Source organism: Rhinolophus sinicus, chromosome 10 (assembly GCF_057876585.1).
Source record: "Rhinolophus sinicus isolate RSI-liver-muscle chromosome 10, RSI-T2T, whole genome shotgun sequence".
In the NCBI taxonomy this organism is placed as follows: Eukaryota; Metazoa; Chordata; class Mammalia; order Chiroptera; family Rhinolophidae; genus Rhinolophus; species Rhinolophus sinicus.
In genome coordinates, this window is record NC_142510.1 from 16,798,509 (window position 1) to 16,818,934 (window position 20,426).

Sequence of the window (20,426 nt, forward strand, 5' to 3'; positions counted from 1 at the left end):
TTTCTGAGTCCAGGTTGCAGGGAGGGGCCAGTAACAGAAACCTCTGTACTTGGGCCACCAGCAGGGTGTCCCCTTCTTTGACACACATCTCTCCCATTGCCCCATTTTTACACAAATCCTGGGCTGTTGGTACACTCGCCTGTATCCTGCTTCTGTATCTCAGAGACTGTTCCTTGTGTACATAGACCTGCCCGAATTGGCTGCAGATTATTCCATGTATTATTCCCTAGCATGGAGGCTCCGTGACTTACTGTCGTTCCGTTTTTGCTGGGCATTTAGCTTGTTTTCTAGCGCCTCGCTGCTACAAACCGTGCCACAGTGAGTAGTGTCGCATCCGGGATTGTGGGCACACGGACGTGTATTTCAGACGTAAGTTACGGAACTGCCATCAGTATGAGCTTGTCATCGGCCCCTCACCAAGTCTCCTCCCTCGTCTCTGGTGCAGATTGCGGACGGAGAATCCTGTTTCGAGACGCCGAGGAAGCTTTAAGACGCCATTCACGGACGGCCCCCAGCAAAGTCCAGCGCCGAGGATGGCACCAGGTCTGGGAACACTGGGCGGAGTCAAGACTGTGGCCCGGGTCACGCTTTAGAATAAGGAGTGGGTTTATTGGGGGAACAGAAACATAATCAAGTGTTCGGAATCGCCATGGGCAGTGGATGGGTCTGGCTGGGCACTGCAGCGGTGCCCTCTCTGCATGGGGCACTGGCCTTTGGAGCGTGGAGGAGCCCTCGGACCCGCCAGCCTCTCTCGGCATGATCCTCCCCTCTGGATGGGCTACCCAGCCCTTCTCCAGAGTGTCACAGTTTGGACTCACATCCCCGTCGTGAATCATTCATACACCTGGGTTTTTTTTTTAATTGAGCACCTACTATGTACCTGCCACGGTCTTAGATGCTAGGGCTGCAGTGGGGGAATAAGACAGGACCCCTGCCCCACAGACGTGGTTGCCACCTTGGTTGCCAGCAATGCAGCTCCTGCCAGCAGCTCCTGCCTGCATTTTCGAGTCTCTACTGGCATCCACACGTGGGCTCAGCTCCCGTGAGACCCCCTCACCCCCCGCCCCTGGCCTTCATGGCAGACCTGAAGGTCTGTGGCCCTCCTCTTTTAAGGGAACTGAGGAGACGAAGGCTCAGAAAAGTCACATGAGCTTTCCAAGGTCAACCACCAAGAAATGGCAGAATCAAGACCCACACCCAGCTCTTTCACCCCAGGCTCGGTGGAGGTGCCCATAGCCCTGACACCTGACCTTGCAGTTACCCACACCTGACCTGGGACCAGTGTGTCACAGCCCCCACTGCAGGTTCGAATCGTCTGCGAGGTCTTAGAATACCGATGCTCAGGCCCCAGAGATTCTGACTCATTTGGTCGGAGGTGAGGCTTAAGCAATGGTATAGATATATGTTTGGTTTTAAAGATTTTATTGGGGAAGGGGAACAGGACTTTATTGGGGAACAGTGTGTACTTCCAGGATTTTTTCCAAGTCAGGTTGTTGTCCTTTCAATTGTAGTTGTGGAGGGCGCAGCTCAGCTCCAGGTCCAGTTGCTGTTGTTAGTTGCAGGGGGCACAGCCCACCATCCCTTGCGGGAGTCGAACCGGCAACCTTGTGGTTGAGAGCCCACTGGCCCATGTGGGAATCGAACCGGCAGCCTTCAGCGTTAGGGGCACGGAGCTCCAACTGCCTGAGCCACCGGGCCAGCCCCTATATATATGTGTTTTTAATCCTGTGCTCACCAAGATTGGGCAGGACCGCCTTACAACATTGCACACTGTACCACACATATGGGCCTATAGTACATGCTTTCATGGGCTTTATCGGCCCAGCTTCGCCATAGCCCTGTAGGGCTGTAAGTGTCCTCTTCATGCTGCTGGAGAAATTGAGGCCCAGAGAGGTAAGGTGACTTGCTCAGAAGCACACAGCTCCTAAGGGTGGAGGGTAGGCTGAGGTTTGAACCCTGGACCTGTGACCCCAAACCCAGTGGTCTCCTGCTTCTCTGCAGGGGCATTTGTGGATCTCTGATGAAATGGGGAAGGGCCTCCCTGCCAGCCTGTTCCAGCGCTGATGAGCGAGGCTAGCAGGGCACACAGCCCAGAGGCCCCCTCTGTCCCCAGCAGTGAATGTTCATTTCTCAGCAATGAGGCCTTTCCCTGCTTCTTGTGTCAGACTGTCCTTCGAGTTGTTCTGAGAGCCTTCTGTTGTCAGGAGCCATGTTTGCATATTAGACTGTCACTTAATGGCTGCCCCAGAGTCCGGGCGATTTATAAGACTTGGCCTAAGATTAATTAGCGTCCCTCTCCAGTGTCTCCCTGTGGTCCCACACTTCACAGGGCCTAATCACGGCCCATTTCCTGGCTTCCCAGTGCCCGCTGTGAATGCTGTAATTGTCCTCCTGTCAGGGGTCAGCCCGTGCCTAACGACAGAGACCACTCAGGCTGTTTTAATCAGAAGGGAATTAGTGCGGCGAATCAGGTGCTTACAGAGTCCTTGGGCGGGTGGGAGGGTGGGCTCTGAGCGCTTCCTCCTCCAGGCACTGTGCCCAGCAGCCTAGCGGGGGCGGTGGGGTCGGTACCAGGCATGCGTCGCCTGCGCTGTGACCCAGGAATCCAAGAGCTGCTGCCACAACCGTGGGCCGCAGAGTGACGCTGTGAGAAAGACCTTGCCCGTAGCCTGTCCAGCCGGGTGGGACATCATTGTAAACCCCATGGCCTCCGCCACTGCACCGAGCCCAGAAACAGCCTCTGCACTCACCTCTGCTTTCCTTGCCGTGTGTGACGCCATCTGATGAGCTCACCTAAGTCGCGTCCAGAACCCCAGCTGCAAGGGGGTCTGGGAGACGCAGTGTCTGACTCGCGGCCCCTGCTGAACAGAGAGGCACCCTGGGAGGACAGCAGCATGGGTGCTGGGGGTCAACCCCCCCACCATCACTGCATCAACTCCGCTCTACCTGCATGCAGCCCTCTGGGGACCACTCCTCAGAGATACAGACAAACAGGGAGCAGCCAGCAGTGGTGAGTGACTAGAAGCCATGTTGTGAAAGAAATCACCTATTAATTAGACAGTTACTACCACTGGCCAGAAAATCAGATAAGGCTCCATTCCTGCCCGGGAAGGTCCTCCTGTGAGGACAGTGCTTACCTGGGAGGGAGGTGCCACAGCTCTTTCCACTCCGCTGGCCTCCACAGCTTCTGGCCGATGGACCAAACTTGCCCCAGGTAGCGTTGTTTGAACTCACACAGTTTAAAAAGGCTTAGTCACTTGGTACCGTTTAAATTTAAAAAACTTTAATATATTTTTTAAGAAGCTCAATTCCTGCTTTTCTGGAGAAATGGAAAGATCTGGCCTCCAGGCTGGGCTGCCACCAACAGGAGCTAAGGAGCGGCTGTCCCTTTAGGGGCACAAGCCTGCCTGTGTGCGCTGTCCCCACCACTCCCTTTAGGCCAGAGCTGAGGGTCAGGGGGCGTTGCAGTGTGTTATCTGCGCTGCTGGTGTTTCTAACCCGGGTGGCTCCCACCTTTCCATTTCCCACCTGGCTCTTTGGGGAGTAGAGGAAAGGCTCCCACCTTTCCACTTGAACTTCTGACCCCTGGGGAGTAGAAGGGAAAGGCTTCTGGAGTCAGACTAACTCTTTACTAGCGTGTTTCCCTTGAAAATAAGACCTAGTCAGACCATCAGCTCGAATGCGTCTTTCGAAGCAAAAATTAATATAAGACCTGATCTTATTTTAATATAAGACTGGGTGTAATATAATATAAGACTGGGTCTTATATTAGCTTTTGTTTCAAAAGATGCACTAGAGCTGATGGTCCGGCCAGGTCTTATTTTCGGGGCAACACGGTAGCTGTGTGCCCTGGAGCTGGCAATGTGGCCTCTCTGAGCTTTGGGCTCGTCACCAGTGAAACACATTCCCGGGAAGGAATGTGTGCACAGTCTGTCCCAGGTGGCCCATCAGCAGCATCTGTCAGCTGCTGCTGCTTCAGGCAGGAGCCCTTGGCGGCAGGTGACAGACAAATCCAGAGAAACGAACGGTGAAGAGCACAGACTCGGGTACCCTGCGCCCAGGTTCAAAGCCTTGGCTGCACCGCTTAGTGGTTGTACGGTCCCAGATGCTAAAGCTCTTGGTGCCCCTTTCCTCGTCGTAAGTACCTGCCTCATAGGGTCGTCAGTGAGGACTGCACGAGCCAGTGTTTGGCGAGTGTTTCAAGCAGAGGAAGCCTCAGTAAATGGTACTACCGTCGTAATCAGTGCAGGGGCAGCCAGCTGAGGGCGGTCTGCTGGGCCACCTCATTCAATGCCTCGTTTATTCCGTGACAAGTTAGTGAGCACCTACTAAGTTCCGGATACTGGTAGGTGCTACGGTGAGAGCAGCGAGCGATGCGGGGTAGGCCGGCTCTCCTGGAGCTCGCATTTGCAGGGCGTGGGTGGAGGCAAAGGACCCAAAGCAAACAGGCAAGCCAATTAGTAAGCGCTGAAGGAGAGGAAAGTGTGGAATGGATGGACAGTGTCTGGGGGAGGTTTTACTCGAGAGAGCACAGGCTGCAAAGGCTTCCACAGGAGCTGACACCTGAAGGTGAGATGGAGCCAGCCCCAGAAAGGTCTGGCGCGAGAGTCTCCGTGGGGGGCATGGGAAGGGGGTCAGGCTGAATGGAGGCTGGGGTGGCCTGTGCAGAGGTGCAGAGGCCCGGGGTGGAGGGCGGGGGTCACAGGTCGTGGGGCTGCATCACACTGGGCCTGGAAGACCCCGGGAAGGAGTTTGGATTTTATTTTAAGTGTGAGGAGTTCCTTGGAGGGTTCTCAGGAGAGTGACATGTTTGGGCTCGTGTTGTGGGAAGATGCCCAGCTGCTGTGTGCAGAAGGGCGGCTGGCAGGGCCAGGTGGCTGCGGGAGGACCAGGCAGGAGGCTTTGAAGACGCTAACTCAGCCTGTTTCTCTCTAGAACCTTCCCCAGCCCTCACCCCCACCCCTCTGTTCCCTACCCTCACCTTCCACTATCCCTTCAGCTTTCCCTACCCGTTGGGCCTTCTCCATGCCCGTTTTCCATTCCCTCAGTATTCGTCTGTTGTCATTTTCCAAGGGAGAGACCATCTGAATCTCTTAGCCCCTCTTTGTTACTTGGGACCTGGCCTGGATCGAGGTCAGGACGAGACGTCTACTGCTGCCTGGATTGGCTGTGGCTAGAGGTGGGGGCCAGGGCTGATGGCTCAAAGCCTGCCTGACGGAGAGAGAGCTGTTCCTGCCTCAGCAGGCCCTGGGGCCCTCGCTTCCATCGAGCAGGTTGTAGGCGGGACAGTAAGTGGCCTCAGTGTGCCACCTGCCCTGTTATTGCCACAAGGAAGAGGGACGGGATTGGTTTCCTTTGGCCCCAGTAGTAGAGTTAAGAAGCAAGTGTCTCCATGGTAGCAGGTTCTTGGGGACAGATTTTGGATGCCTAGACTAGAGCTGAAGACAGTCTCTCTACCCTTTTGAATGCGCTCCGCTCTCCTCGCAGACAGCCGGGGTAGGCAGAGTGGTCAGCGGTGGTCATTTCTCAGAAGCCACCCCATCGGGAGAAGGACCATAGCCGTCCCAGTTCTGCAGTGACTGCTGGATGGGAGGACCCAGCAGCACAGGCACAGCGATCCGTGAGCCCAGCCGTCACAGCCCCCACACCGCCGGCACCGCCTCCTCCCCGTCACGTCTCTGAACGTTCCGTTCCACCTTGTGGTCTTGCCAGTTTTTCTCAGCGTCTCCCCCACACATCCCCTTCCACGGACCAAGCCAGTACGTTGGTCTCTTCCAGCAGAATAGATTTCCCTTCTTAGGATCTTGTCCGGCAATTAGAAGCACGTTTGAGTAGAGCTGCCTCAGCCCCACCGGCCCGAAGATCCCCGGGCCAGAAAGTCCCAAGCAGCTGAGCGCTGGCCGAGAGGTTCCAGTTCCATCTGTAAAAGCCTTCCCGGGACTCTCCAGTTCTGGGGGGGCCAGGGGACGCCTGGCGCTGCTGTGTTGGGCTTCTGGCTTCCGCCTGCTCTGTGGACTGGCTGCTGGTGATAAATGGGCGCCGGGTGGAACTGTCCTTCCCCCCACTGCTCCTTGGCCTTAGATCTTCCTGCTGCTCTCTGTGGATTAAGATTTATGGCTTCCTCGGCCTTGTAATACTTGGGTGGACAGCAGCCTAATCAACAGAGCCGCCATTTACCAAAATGCTGTCAGATTTGATGAAAGTCGTCGGCTCTTATGAAGGGAGTGGCCTTCTAGCAATTTACTGTGGGGTGGGTTTCCTTAAAGGCCTGGAAAGCAAGTTCATTGCCAATTGTTACGGCAGGGGCTTTACTCTCTCTGTCATTGCTGTCTCGGCGTCCTGGTGGGGGCCAGCAGCTCAGGCACCTCCAGGAGAGCTCCCAAGTGAAACTGTGAAGCGTGGGGGGGGCCCTTTCCTGTGTTTCCTCTTTGGGAGTTTTGAAAACCCCTGCAGTGAGGACAATAAATGAAACGACCCATAAATGAAACGACCTCGCATGACAGTATTGAGCACTAGGGTTGGTCAGAGATGAGACAAAGCCGGGGAGACCCCATCAAATGAGGTGGATTTCCTCCCCACACCCCACACGCCCGCCGTCCTCGGTATCTTCAGAGCTCTCCTGCCTCTAGAGGGAGCCAGTCACATACCGCACAACCTGCACAACCAGACAGGGCGGGCCCCCAGCCTCCATATTTTTTTCCAAGTGGCGATCAGCTTTCCTGCACACCTCCTAGAACATTTTGCAAAGAGGGGCAGCTGTGGGCATGGCGCTGGCCTGAGTGTGGCCGAGGACGAAACAAGCTGGCCTTGGCTGCCAGGCTGGAACGTGGGTGTTGGGGTGTTGAAATCTTGTCCCCGTCTGTCGTCGATACCACAGGGGCCTCAGCAGCTCTGAGCGCTGCAGGTGGGCAGGAGAGAGCAGCTGCTTAGAAATGCCCACTCAGGGTGACGCCGCTTCCAGCTGGGGAGGCAGCCGGGAGCCTGGGCGTCACGCCTGTGAGGGCGTGAAGGTGGGAGGAGGGAGCTGGTATATGCCTGGGGGCTGGTTGGGAACCTGCCAGCCTGTGCTGCTCATGGGAGGTGGGCAGGGTGGGGGCAGGGCTGCTCTCCATGTCCCCCCAGTGGTGGCAGAGGCGCCTCCCCGGGGCTGGGGCGGGAGAGCCAGCCAGATGGAGGTGCTATTTATTCCCCTCTCCGGCACCCACTCAGCAGTTAGAAACTTTCTGGAGCACATGAATTTTGTCCCGTGTTGCATAAACACCTTCCGTGATGTGTGCCACGTAAACTCCTTAACAGCCCAGGGCTCTGGATTTTACATGTTTTTTATATCTTGACGTGTTTCCAGAACCTTGTATGCAGTCAGTACTCAGTAAGGACTTGCTGATTAAGTGCCTTCATACCTGCTGCAAACCTGTCTCCTGACACTTCGGTGAGGCGAACAGTTAATTTCCTGGGAAGGGGAGAGAGATACTTCAGGGCAGAGGGAGGGTGGGGAAGGGGCAGGAGAGGGAGAGGCATGTGGTGCTCCTCCTTGAACACTGGAGCTCTTTCTCGTTTACCATTTAGATCAGACCAGCAGAGCTGCATGAATCCAGATCTCACTTGCCAGTGGGTTCCCTGGGGTTTCAGGCACGGCTGGATCCAGGTGCTCAGACAGTGTGGCAGGCTCTTCTCCATCTCCGATCTCTGCTTTTCCCCAGGTTGCCCTGTGTGGTACCCAGATAGCCAGGCCACCAGCAGCTCCCAACTTACATTGCATCACCCTGCTATTGGATCTCTCTTGTCTCCCCTGAACCAATCACCCAGTCACTGGGGGGTCATAGCCTCCACCCACCCCTGGACTCAGTTTCCCGTGAACACTTGGCTTGGGGGCTGGGAGGGGGAGGATTTCCCAAAACAAAACCAGGGTGTTTTTACCAGAAGACTGGGGGACGCGTGCTGAACAATGGAAACAACAGTGCCCACTACAAAACCTCCTAGATCTCATGCTGCTTAAACTTGAATGTGTGTATAAATCGCCTTTAGAATGAGTCTTGTTAAAACGCAGAATCTGATTCCTAGCTCTGAGATGCTGCATTTCTCACGACTTCCCAGGAGGAGCCAATGCTGCTGGCCCATGGATGGCATGTGGGGTGGCGAGACACTTGCCCCAAGCCCTCCCTTTCTAGGTAAAGGAATAGCCACCCATGGAGGGCCCCCATGCCCAGTGGGCTTCCCTCTGTGTCCTCTCCTCCCCGTCCTCCCCCTCTTGTGCACAGTTTCAGCATTTGGACGTTATTGAGTGGTTCCTGGGAAGGAGGGAGGCCCGCTCTCCCTGAGGCGTCATGGAAAATCCATCTCTGTGATGAAATTCAAAGCCTTTATAGCTTCATCCTGCCCTGAGGCGGGAAAGCCCCCATGAGTCTCCTGGCCTGGAGGCCCCGGGTTTTATGTATTCTGTGTCGTGTTTACCCTCCGCACGCTCAGAAATGCTCCGAGAGTGAGCTGACAAAGGCAGAAATGCTCCGAGGCAGTGAGGCCACACAGGGAGCCTGAGGCTTAGGCAGTGAGGCTGAGGGTCATGAGGAAGGTGAAGGGCAGCGTGGTTCCAGAAACGGCAGGGCGCTCTCAGAGTCCGGGGGCATCACCAGGGGACAAGGCCTCCTGGAGGAGGAAACCGTCCCGTGGCAGCGTCCTGCACCTCGTCCCCTTCCCTGAGCCCTGACAGGGTGGCTCCCGACCTGCCTTCTTCAGCCCCTTACACACTCGCTGAGATCTTCTCCTTGAATGATCTCTAGCTCCGTCCCTGCCCCCCTTTTGGGTGTTAGATATTCTCAGGAAATTCTTTAATTTCCCTCTGTGCTCCCCTAAGGCACAGGCTGGGCGCATTTATTCTTCACGTTCCTGTTGGGAGCAATATAGCAGCTCCCCGGCCCCGCCCCCCCATCCACGGTTTTGCTTTCTGTTGCGGTTTGCGGTTTCTGTTACCCTCGGTCAACGGCAGTCCAAAATTATTAAATGGAAAATTCCAGAAGTAGACAATTCGTAAGGTTCTGCTGTTGCGCTGTTCCGAGTAGCACGGTGAAATCCCATGCTGTCCTGCTCCATCCCACGCAGGACGTGAATCCTCCCTCCGTCCAGCATCCCTGTGCTGTCCACGATCCCTGCCTGTTCAGTCACTCAGGAGCCGTCTGGTGGTCAGATCGGCTGTCGTGGTGTCGCAGGGCTGATGTTCAAGTCACCCTGGTTTACTTAACACTGCCACGTTCACATAACTTGTATCGCAGTCGATTGTTACAGTAGTTGTTTGGCTTTATTATTAGTTACTGTAGTTAATCTCTCCCTATGACTAGTTTATAAATTAAACTTTATCATAGGTATGTCTGTATAGGGAAAAAAGCACAGTATATATAGGGTTCGGTACTATCCACGATTTCAGGCATCCACAAGGGTCTTGGAACGCATCCCCCGTGGACAAGGTGGGATGAGCGTTTTGCGTGGTGGTTTAGAACTGGGGTTGGTCAGCCAACGACAGCTCTTGAGCCAAATCTGGGCATAGCCTGTTCTTGCAAATGAAGTATTTTTAGGACACAGCCATGCCTGTTTGTTCATGCGTTACCCATGGCTGCGTTTGAGCTACAGTGGGACCCATGAATGTTGTAGCAGAGGCCACGTGATTGGAAAAACCTAAAATACTGACTTTTCACAGGAAACATTGGCCCATCGCTGGTTGAGGGCAAGGTCTCTGCAGCCATACTGCTGTGGTTCAAATCTAGACTGAGTGACCTTGGGCAAGGGGTTGACAGCCTTGTGCCTCGGTTTCCCCCCAGGGTTGCCATGAGCACTAAGTGAGCAGATAAATGCACCCAAAGCACTCGCAGCGCGTTCGGTCTGCACCAAGTGACACGGCACCTAGTGTGAGAGCACCGATGGGAATGGGGGCTGTGTGGATGGGGGTGAGAAAGGGGTTCTGTCCCGCCTGCCAAGTGTCCCCAGGGCACCAGGGCTCCGGCCTCTGTTCCACTTGTCGAGTTGATGGCTAAGGTCACTCAGCTGTGGGAAAGCGGAATTGTCGCGCGTGAATGGTGCTGACACCCCTGGGGCATGAGGGGAAATGCCGGGTCTAAAGCACTACCCCTCCGGTGGGTAACAGATTTAGGGAGTGGACGGTGGGCCTCTTCCTTCTCTTGGGACCAGGGTGTAGCCCAGGCCGGGAGCTGTAGGAGGCCCTCGCTGTCAGATCCGTGTGCGTGCAGAGCACCCGAGCGGGCACCCCTCCTGCAGTGTTCTGGGCACCTCGCATGCACCAACCGGGCACCACCCTGGTCCCAGCCCTACCCTCCAAGCCCAGCATAGCTGGTCCGACTCCAGCATGGAACAGGTGGAAGGCAGTTCCTTCACTTGACTATCAGGTGACACAGGTGGTTTGCTTCTAGAGGACAAAAAGTTCACTTGGGGGGCGGTGCGAGTCATCCTCACAGCAGTTCTGTGACACAGGTGTCCTTAGTGCCACTTTAATAGATAAGGAAAGGAGTGCTCAGCGAGGTTACCCAACTTGCCTGTGGTTACACAGGGACTAAGCATCGGAGTTCCAGGAATCCAACCGACCTGCTTGAGTTTAGGACCCAGGCCCTTCACCTCACATGCGCAACTCTAATGTAACCACAAAAATAATCACACGTGCCCAAGGGAGGGTCAGCAACCAGGACCGGCTCAGCTGCGTGTAGCTGACACTGGGCGCTGAGCTTACACAGGGTTTCTCCCACATGATCAGAGCGTCTGGAGGCAGCTAGGGACATGGGCTCCCACCAGGCCGTCCTGAGCATGTAGCTTTCTTCCTCATTCTTACGAGACGGCCACTCTGCACCCAAACATCACGTCCACATTCCATCAGGGCGGAAGTTAGGAGGATAAAGGGCGAAAGTCCTGCTAACCTTCCCTGGTTAGCAGGAACCCAGTGGCTTTCTCGGTGGCTGCCCCCGCAGACTTCCAGCTGCTCACATCTGACTCACCCGGCCTGCAAGGGCCCCCAGCCACGGGGCCATCTTAAAGGGACACACTGCTGCACTGTGTGCCGGGTTCCGTCCGTGGGCCCGGAGAGGGCAGGGGACAGCGACGGGGTCGGCGGAGTGTCTCCACAGCCTGGCTAGGGTTTGGTACGTGGAGATTTGGGAGCGCGGCATTAAGGTTGGGAGAACAGCGTGAGCAAAGGCACAGAGGGGGAGCGTGAGGGCATAGACAAGGTCGGGACTCTGTCACAAACAGCAGACATCCTGCCGTGGTTCAGCGAACAGGAGCAAGTTTCAGCGCGTGGGGTTTTCCTTCAGGCATGGCTGGATCCAGGGGTCTGAACCAAGCCAGCAGGCCTCTGCTTCCGTCTCTCAGCTCTCTGGTCTGTGTTGGGGCAGGGTGTCCCCAGCAGCCCCTGGCGTGCCTCCCTTTCGCTTAGCACCCCTGCAGCAAGGGTGCACCCCCTCCCTGCAGCTCTCGCAGGACTCCTAGGGCTTCTCTCATTGGCTGCCTTGAGTCCATTCTCCTAAACCAGCCAGGGCACGTGGTGAGTGGTGGAACGCGCTGATTGGCTAGGGCACGTGGTGAGGAGCGGAATGCGCTGATTGGCCAGGGCACGTGGTGAGGAGCGGAATGCGCTGATTGGCCAGGCCTCAGTCACCGTCCCTCCTCTAGCACAGGGACTGAGAGCGGGGTGTGTCCTGAAGCCCTGGGACTGGATGCCGGACTGAAACGACGACAAATACTCAGGGTAAAGAAAACAGCCCTGCCTGCCCCAGCCACTGGGTGTGTGACGATGTGGGCAGGAGTCAACGTAGGAGAGAGATTGGGGCCAGACTGTGGAGAACTTGGTTTTCCAGGCGCATCGCTTAGAGTACAGGTGTGGCTGCTGAAACAGGGAGACGCCAGTAACAGTAGCTTGCACACCATGGAAGGTGGCATCTCTCTGGCACACCAGGTGGGCACTCACCCTGCCCTGAGAGGTCATGGAGGGGCCCGGGCACTGGCTCTGTTGTTCCATTCTCTGATGTTGGCTTCTCCCGCCATCCTCGGCTGCTTGCCACCACCTCCTCGTTCCAGCTGGGCGGCTCTCCCGTTCCCTTTACGGACACAACCTCAAAGGTGCACACATTCCCCCCCCACACACACACACACCTCATTGGCCAGGACGTGCTCACATGGCTGCCCCCCCAGCTGCAAGGGAAGCTGGGGCGCCATGTACACATCTGGAAAGGCAGCGATACCGTAGAGGAAGGAGAAATGGACACTGGGGGTCACCGTGCAGTCTGCCCCACGAGGCCAAGGAGTAGGTTTCCCCAAGAGTGAGGCAACGAATGCTAGGAGGAAGAGAGCCCCCACCATACACAGTCTCCATGGCCCCAGAAGTGTGAGAAGTGTTACACGCGGTGTTTTAGTGTAGGTGACCCTTGTGTGCGTCTGTATATGGAAGGTCGGGGTGGCATACTGAAGGTGAGGTGAAGCCTTGAAGGAAAAATCCCCAGCGTTTCCCAAACTTATTTGCTCACAAAGCTATTTGGGAAGGTGAACACCTACTAAAATTCTACTGATAAGTTATTTCAAACCAAAGAGTTAACTAAAAAATTCTGCCAAGCCCACTCTGGGCAGTGGGAACCAGGAAAGACTTTTGAGTGGAAGTGGCTAGAGCCACCCAGGCTGGCCCAGGAGAGGATGCCAGGCCTGAGCGACCTGCCTGCTGGGTGCCGTCCCTGCCCGTCCCCGCCCTGCACCCTCCCGCCCCAACCTGCTTGCCCCAGGGCAGTCAAGATGTTCTTTCCACCGTCTCTGAAACGGTCTGCATTTTCGTGTCCAGAAATCTGTGCAGATCAGGACAGAAGCTGGCCGGCGGCTCCACATCGAGCCTCCTCTGGACTATTCGGAAGACTTTGAGCCATGTGGGGACGTGACTGTCAAGACAAAGGATTCTTCTGGGGCTCGCCCACAGGTAGGCCTGGCCTCAGCTCAGGGTGACAGCCGCTCTCTGGGTGCTTTCTGTCCTGCATTCCTTCCTTCCTGGAGAAAGAGTCCTTTCCTACGGCTGACCCCATGACCTTGTTTTCCTACCTCGCCCATAGAAATGGGATTTTACAGTAGGCAAAGGTGTGGGCCTTCTTACTTTTAACACCTTCCTCCCACAGAAACACACACACACACACACACATTTTTTCTCTTGCTCTCTCGCTTTTGAATCAACCAAACAATCCTCTGCTCAAGATCAGTCTGTACAGCCATCTGTGTCTCAGCCTGGGAGCTGGTTTAAAGCCAAGTTCCGTGTGTGAGGGTCCTGGCCCCGCCCCATGTCACAGAACACGTGCAAGCCCTTCAAGCACGAGGCAGGGTCGTTCCCTCTTCTCCCCTGACCATGTGGTACCTCCTGTTCCATGAACATGGATTCCTTCTTTGCAAGCTCCCAAGCGCCCCACAACAGGGCGGCCTGCCCCTCACGAGCTGCTAAGCCCTGTAGCATCCCTGTGCACGTGCCCAGACTCAGCAGTGCCCTGCCCCGCCAGCACTGAATTTGTCCACTGCGAGGGCTTGTTTGTGCTGCTTTCTTTCCTTTTCCTCCTCATCTTGAGGGGGCATGCCGTCCGGCTTCACAGTCAATTTCCCTTCAGAGTTATTTTCCTGCTAAATGAAACAGGAAAATGGCAGAGCCAGTTCTCGGCAGAGGCAGAAGCCGTAAGAGATGCAATCTGAACAGGGAACGGAACAAAAAGTGCGTGGCTAAAGATACTCAGCCAGCTCACACTGTTTGCAAGCGCAGCCTGAAACGGAGCAAAAAGGAAGTGCGTGTTGCACGGGTGTGTTCCATCTGACCTTCCCTATTGCAACACACCAGCCCTTCACCTTCAATCATGTCCTTGGGTCAACTTGAGTTTCTCGGTGGCTCTGAGTTTGCAGACCGACGTGCTGCAGACATGTTCTGATGCTGTGCACGGTGCTTTCCAAATGTCTGACTTACGAGCTGACGTTTAAGAATCAGGAAATTCCACGTCAAAGTCTGAAGCTGGGGCCTCTCTTGAAAAATCGGAAGATTTAGGAACGACATATGTAGGCGACAGCAGTGACCGAGCTGAGAAGCAGCCGTCCCCTCGGGCGTGTGCCCCATGTGCCATACTCCTCGCCCCAGGTCTCAGGCACCGTTTCTCACACTGAAGATAAAACAGACGATAAACACGTATATAATATGCCAGGAGGTGACAGGGCTTAGCAGAGAAACAAAGCCGAGGAAGGGGCTGGAGAAAAGCTGGGCCAGGACTGCCATTTTATGTGGGGGGGCGGGGGCTTCACCTTGAAGGGGTGATAGGGGAGCCGAGGTCTCAAGGAAGCCAGGCAGTGAGCCATCCTGGAGAAGAGGATTCCAGGTGAGGGAGCAGCAGGTGTGGAGGCCCCGAGGGGGGAGGCCGGTGGGGCCGGAGCTGGGTGAGCAAGGGGCTAGGAAGAGCCCAGAGCAGTAGCCGAGCCTCAGGCCACACAGGGCTTGGAGGGCTGTGGTGAGGCTGAGGGCTTCCACCTGGGGTCAGAGGGAAAGCCAGCATAGGGTTGGAGCAATTTAGCAACTCCAGTGAAAGGAGGGCACCTCTTTCCAGAAAGTTCCGCCAAAGTGCCAGGTGGTAGTCACACTGGCTTGCCTTGGGCTGCGTGTTGCAGTGGATGATGAGGCTCTATTTAAAGGTATTGGCTCAAGTATCAGGACTGATTTCAAACATACATTTTTTTTCTATTAAGAAATCTTTTGTCCCCGATAATGCATGATCAATATAAAAAATTCAAGCGATACAAAGGAAATAAAATTCCTTTCATTATCCCACTGTCCCAGATCACTACTGTGAACACGTAGGTATATAACCTTATGCAGACTGAAAACGGCACGTATCATTATATCCCAGAGGAGATTGTTGATCTGGAATGTTCCAGTCCTGGCCCATTCCCAATGAGGGTATTTCCCACGTTTAGTTATCTTAGGAGAGCCTAACAGGTGATAGGAGGACTTGACACCCTGGCATCTGGAATGCCTCCTCTGAGTTTTTCTTTGTGTGGATCCTGGAGTGGGGTGAATTGGATATTTGTCCACAATCATAACTTAGTGTTTTAAAGTCACTGCTACTTGCTGATACACATAAACAGCTTGCAGACCTGTCACAACCTGTGTCACCGCAGGTCTGCCGTGTGTCGGCTCTGCCGTGGCCCACAATGGCTCACCCACCAGTTGGCACTGGTACAGCTGTGCTGTCTTGGCCGAGCACCCCCAGGGGAGCAGCCCACCCACCCTGTCCCTTGCAGGCGGCCTCTGCAGAACCCTTCAGTATTCATTAATTTCATTGGCGAGCCTTGAAAAATGAGGGATCATTTTTAGGGCAGTTCCACTGCTTGGGTACTTCTGTTTCAGATTACCATATAAATAACCTTTGGGTGAGTGCCTTTGTTTTCTTTACTTTTTACTGTTATTTTCACATAAATGGGGCCATACCATCCGTGCTATTTGACAAGCCCATCTTTTTCACTCAGCGACGTGTGACCATCTTTCCGCACCCGTCCTCACTCAGCCATTTGAACCAGTGGCGCAGGGTTCTGTTTTGGGAGTGAGTGGCCTGAGTTCGAATCCTGGTCCACTTACGAGCTGTGTTCCTGTAATTTGCTGGTAAAGCAGGGATGAGTTTGATCGGATCCGCTGTGGGAGCGAAGACAGAGAATGACCCAGTGAGAGGACAGGCGGCAGGGGCTGACGGAGGGAAGGAGGGGCCAGCATGTCCTCAGGGGCATACGTTAAGTTGTTCCCACCGCATTCAGTTCTCTCTCTTGTCCCCAGGACTCCAACTCTCCCACCAGCAGCTCGCCCTCTGATTTCAACTTCGCCCTTCACAACGCACGTGGACATCCTGACCCTCCAAGCCGTGTGGACAAAGAAAGGATCCTTCTGACCATTCAGGATGTGATGGTAAGACCGATTTTCCGCATCCTAACCACGAAGGGCCAGGTCTTTCCCACGGCCAAGCAGCTGGGCCGCAGGTGGGCCCCATGAGAGAGTCTATTTACACCTGGGAAAACGACATGGGTCACACCAGGATTTGCCTGGAACACAGAAACCTCTGGCCCACCCACCAGAGGATTTAAATAACACACGAGAGACTTGGCTTCATGACGTTTAAAAAAACAACAAGATAGCGAAGGCGCGCATTACGTGAGTCCTCGCTAAGTACCGTGCACTGTGCTGAGTGTGGGGCGTGCGTGGCTGCACCAACCCTGACAGTGAAGTGTCTTCATTCTCACTTTATGGCTTGAGGACACTGAGGTGTAGAGAAATGCTGCTGCTGCAGGCTTCATAGAAGGCAGAGGTGTGCGCCGTGTCTCTGCCCGCCTGTGTCTCTGGTCCTCAGAAAGGTGCCTGGCATGGAGTTCATTCGCAAATAAATCTTTGTTAAGCAAGTGAATTGAATAATTGACTGATTCATTGAGGGAGGGTGTGGTGGAGATACTGGCTCGTCCCCCTGGGCAGCCCAGACGAGCTGAATTCAATCATCACATCACTAAGTTATAATTACGGTGACAGTATTTTCCAAACTGTGAATCAGGGCACAGAAGCTGACAAAGAATTTTTGTGCTGCTTGGGGTGGAAGAGTCAGTCTGGGAGATGAAGTTTGGATCCTGAGATACTGGGATGGCCGGCATATGGTGCCAGTGAAAATGCATGTTGTAAGTGACATGAGCAAGGCAGGCAGGGTTACAAGCACAGCCCTTGGCCAGGGTGTCAGAACGTGGCAGGGAGGGTGGGGATGTAGGGAACAGTCTTGACACAGCTTGGCTGACTGTCATCACGGGGAAGCAGGGACCCAGTGGTACCAGGTACCTGGGTTTCTTTGTGTTCAATTTCTCCCAGGTTGTGTGTGTGTGTGTGTGTGTGTTTTTAAATGTTGGTAACTAATTCATGATTTTCTGTGGATCAAACAAAATATACTGCTGGCCAGGTTTGGCCTTCAGACCACCAGCTTGCAATTTCTGGTCCAGGCAATGAAAGCTTTGTCGGTTGCTGACAAGAGAGGAAGAAGAGGTCTTTCTCCCTCTCAGCCCCTCTGTACTCAGAACTGTCAGGGACGTGGTGCCCTGAATGTACCCAGAGATGACAGCTCAGATGAAAAGACAGCCTGGCTGATCGCATTAGGCAGGGCCCTGGGCGGGTGGGTTAGATAGCACAAGGCTGGCGAAGCAGGAATAATTCAGTGATGGGCATGAATGATTCATGTGGAAGGAAGCTGAACAAGCACTAAATGCCCATGAAATGCAAGTCCAGAGGGAGAGATACTGTGATCCTTTCACCCAGGAGCGTGTTTCTGTAAAGTGAAGACACTGGGTGGTATCTGATGCACTAAAGCATCTTTTTAACTCTCTTGAAGAGAAGGAATGACCTCTGCATCAATCTTGGATTAAATCATGTCTTTTATTACTTGCATTTATAGCCTACATAGAATTTCTTAGGTATTTTTACATTATTTTTCATCATTTATTTTACATTATTGTTCACCATCTAATACATTAGTGCTTTCTCATTGGAAAAGATTGAAACAATTCAGAAGTAAAGTGAGTAGAATATGAAAAGCTCTCTATGCAGCCAAACTGTGCCCAGCTTTTGTTTTATTGAATATATATACTATATTTATTTCACCATTTATTCATTTACTTATTATTTTCTATTCAGTTCACTTCTACTTTTATCTTGATTCCTTCTGTAAACTTTTTGGTTTACTTTATTGCTTTGGTTCTCCCTTACCCCATCCTACATCCTGTCTTCTTAAGTTAAATGTTTAATTCATTTCTTTAATCTTGTTTTTGAATTTATCAGTATTAAGGCTATAAATTTTCCTCTGAACACTGCTTTGTCCATATCCCACAAATTTTGCTCTGTATAGTGTTTTCATTGTCATTTCTTTCTAGATTTTAGGTTTTTTTCCCTCCTCTAGTTATTTAGAAGGTAGAAATAGAGAAAAACAATAAAGTTCTAAGTAGGTTTTTTTGTTTGTCCATTTTTTTTCTCCTTTTGTGTTAATCTTTAATTTTACTATGTTATAATCAGAGAATGGCTTGTTTGGTTTCTGTGTTTTGGGGAAATTTCTTAGGTTTTGTTTGTGGTTTAGCAGATCATTTTTATGAACGTTCCTTGGTGTTTCAAAAGAATAATCATTCTCTTTTTAGTACAAAGTTCTCATTATATCTATTAAATCAAGCTATTCATTGATTTATTTAGCTTTGTGAGTCTTTAAATATAGTTCCAAACCACCTATATCAGAATCATCTGGGCTGCTTATTAAAAATGGGAATTCTCACACCCCCTCAAAGATACAGAATTGGATCTGGAAGGGGATGGAGTGCTTGAAATCTGCATTTCTAATAAGACTTCCAGGAAATTCTTATGTTCATTAGCAAATGACTGCAGTAGATCCTACTTAATTTTTGTCTATTTAATCCAATTGATTTCGGTGAACTTGTTGATTTTTCCTTATATTTCTGTTTTTGCTTTAGATACTTCAAATCTCTGTCATTGTGTACATATGGAGTCAAGATGTTTTCTGAGCAATAGTACCTTTTATCCATATGAACATATCAGTATTATTGTCTTTGTCCCATTTAAAGCAGGGGGCCTTTTCAGTCTGAAGGCTTGTGTCTCTCTTTAGCACCGGAACAGTTATTATTATTATTATTCTCTTCCATTGTGTCTCTTCTGTCCTCTGGAGCTTCTGTCGGCCAAATGTAGGCCCAGAACTGTGCTTTCAAGTCTCTTCATTTCTCTTTCAAACTTTCTTTTTGCCTTTTTGTGTTATGTATGTTCTTATAAAATCATTTAGCTTGATTTAAAAAGATAACAGTCACCTTTTTTCTCTCTTTCTGCCTTTTAGTTTATCTTTTTAAAAACGTTAACAAAATTAAAACTTTTAAGATCTCTAGTTGTTTCTGGAGAAAGGTCCTCTTAAATCTCTCCAGGGATATGAATTTCCTGTATTCTAACACCTTCCTCTATTTACTCTATTAACTCTCTTTCCTCGGGTGTTGCTTCTTCTGTTGATTAAATTTGGTGCCTGTGCCTCCGGGCGTTGTCGATGTTCCCCAAACGTGTGCTCGCTCTGGGCTGCCTGCTGATCCCTGTGTTGGGGAATCCTCCTTCCGGGGCTCATTCTAGCTGCTGCAACCCCACCCTGGTCACTGGGGGGCAGGGGCTCAACATGCTCCTGGGGGCTGAGCACCTTCTCTTTTCTTCCAGGTGTGGGGGCGCCTAGCCCACCTCAGGGATGGTGACCTCCTGTGGGGCGTTGCCCTGCCTTCCTGGTCCAGTGCCCACCTCCCGGGCTTCAGCCCATGGGTGAGCACGTCTGTGCTTCACACAGCTGGGGAGGGGCCGGCAGCCCTAAAAGCAGACCCTCGTAAATGCCCCAGGGTGTGCCCTCACTCCATCTTGACTCTAGACTCACACACACGCACGCGCGCGCACACACACACACACACACACACACACACTCACACACTCCTTCTTTGGAAAATTTTACTGTGCACATTTTGGCCTGGAGTTTCCTCCATCTCTCAGGAATTCCTCAAAATTTCTAGTCGGTTAGCAGCGTTCTTGGTTGTTTGGTCTCTGTCCCGCCGGCCCCATCCCATTTCCTACTGCCCGCTCTGGGCAGGCTCAGGTGAGGGACCCACAGCACCTCCCAGCCAGGAAACTGTCAGCCTCTGTCTCGTGAGATCGCACTCATCCTCTTCCGTCAGCCCACTCCCTAAGACGGGGGTAGCTGCTGCTTCATAATGACGGATGTTAGCAACTGAACGCTACTGTACTTCATAAATAAATCTGGCTTTGAATGAACATTAGTGACAAAGAAATTCCAAGGTTGAACGGGGGCAGAAAGGAAGTATCAGAAAACTGAACACATCACAGGGATTTGAAGCCCTTGTGGAACTAAGGTTTTCCGAGCCATGGTTCCTTCAGAATTGGTGTAGGGGAAGGTGATTTTTTTTTTTAAATTAAATTTATTGGGGTGACAATTGTTAGCAAAATTACATAGATTTCAGGTGTACAATTCTGTATTACATCATCTATAAATCGCATTGTGTGTTCACCACCCAGAGTCAGTTCTCCTTCCATCACCATATATTTGACAAGGGAAGGTGATTTTTAAAAAGACACGGGATGAACCCTAAAGCTATGGCTCAAGTAACTATTCTGGAAAGTTCATGATCTAGGAAACCACCAGGCTTGCGGCGAGGGCTGGCAAGCCTAGGTTTCCGTTTCCGCTGCTCACTTGTAATTTCTTCTAGAAGGACTGTCTTTGTTATAAATTCCGTGGGAACGAGGACGTCTGGTGCACTCTATCCTGGTACTTGGCTGTCAGACCTGCTAATGGGGACAAATATATTCAACAATAAATATCTGT

General features: G+C 52.6%; 1 protein-coding gene across 9 annotated transcripts in view; it reads left to right on the plus strand.

The window, feature by feature from the left end:
* KATNIP (katanin interacting protein) overlaps nt 1-20,426 on the plus strand; it is a 153,885-nt gene that overhangs the window by 50,589 nt on the left and 82,870 nt on the right. For 6 of the 9 annotated variants that reach the window (XM_019754669.3, XM_088801398.1, XM_019754672.3 and 3 more), the window contains 3 exons: nt 446-543; nt 12,821-12,952; nt 15,818-15,946. In XM_019754669.3, coding sequence (XP_019610228.3) covers nt 446-543; nt 12,821-12,952; nt 15,818-15,946 — 359 coding nt within the window. The remainder of the gene's footprint in view (nt 1-445; nt 544-12,820; nt 12,953-15,817; nt 15,947-20,426) is intronic. The other 3 variants (XM_074322772.2, XM_074322773.2, XM_088801399.1) reach the window with 2 other exon arrangements.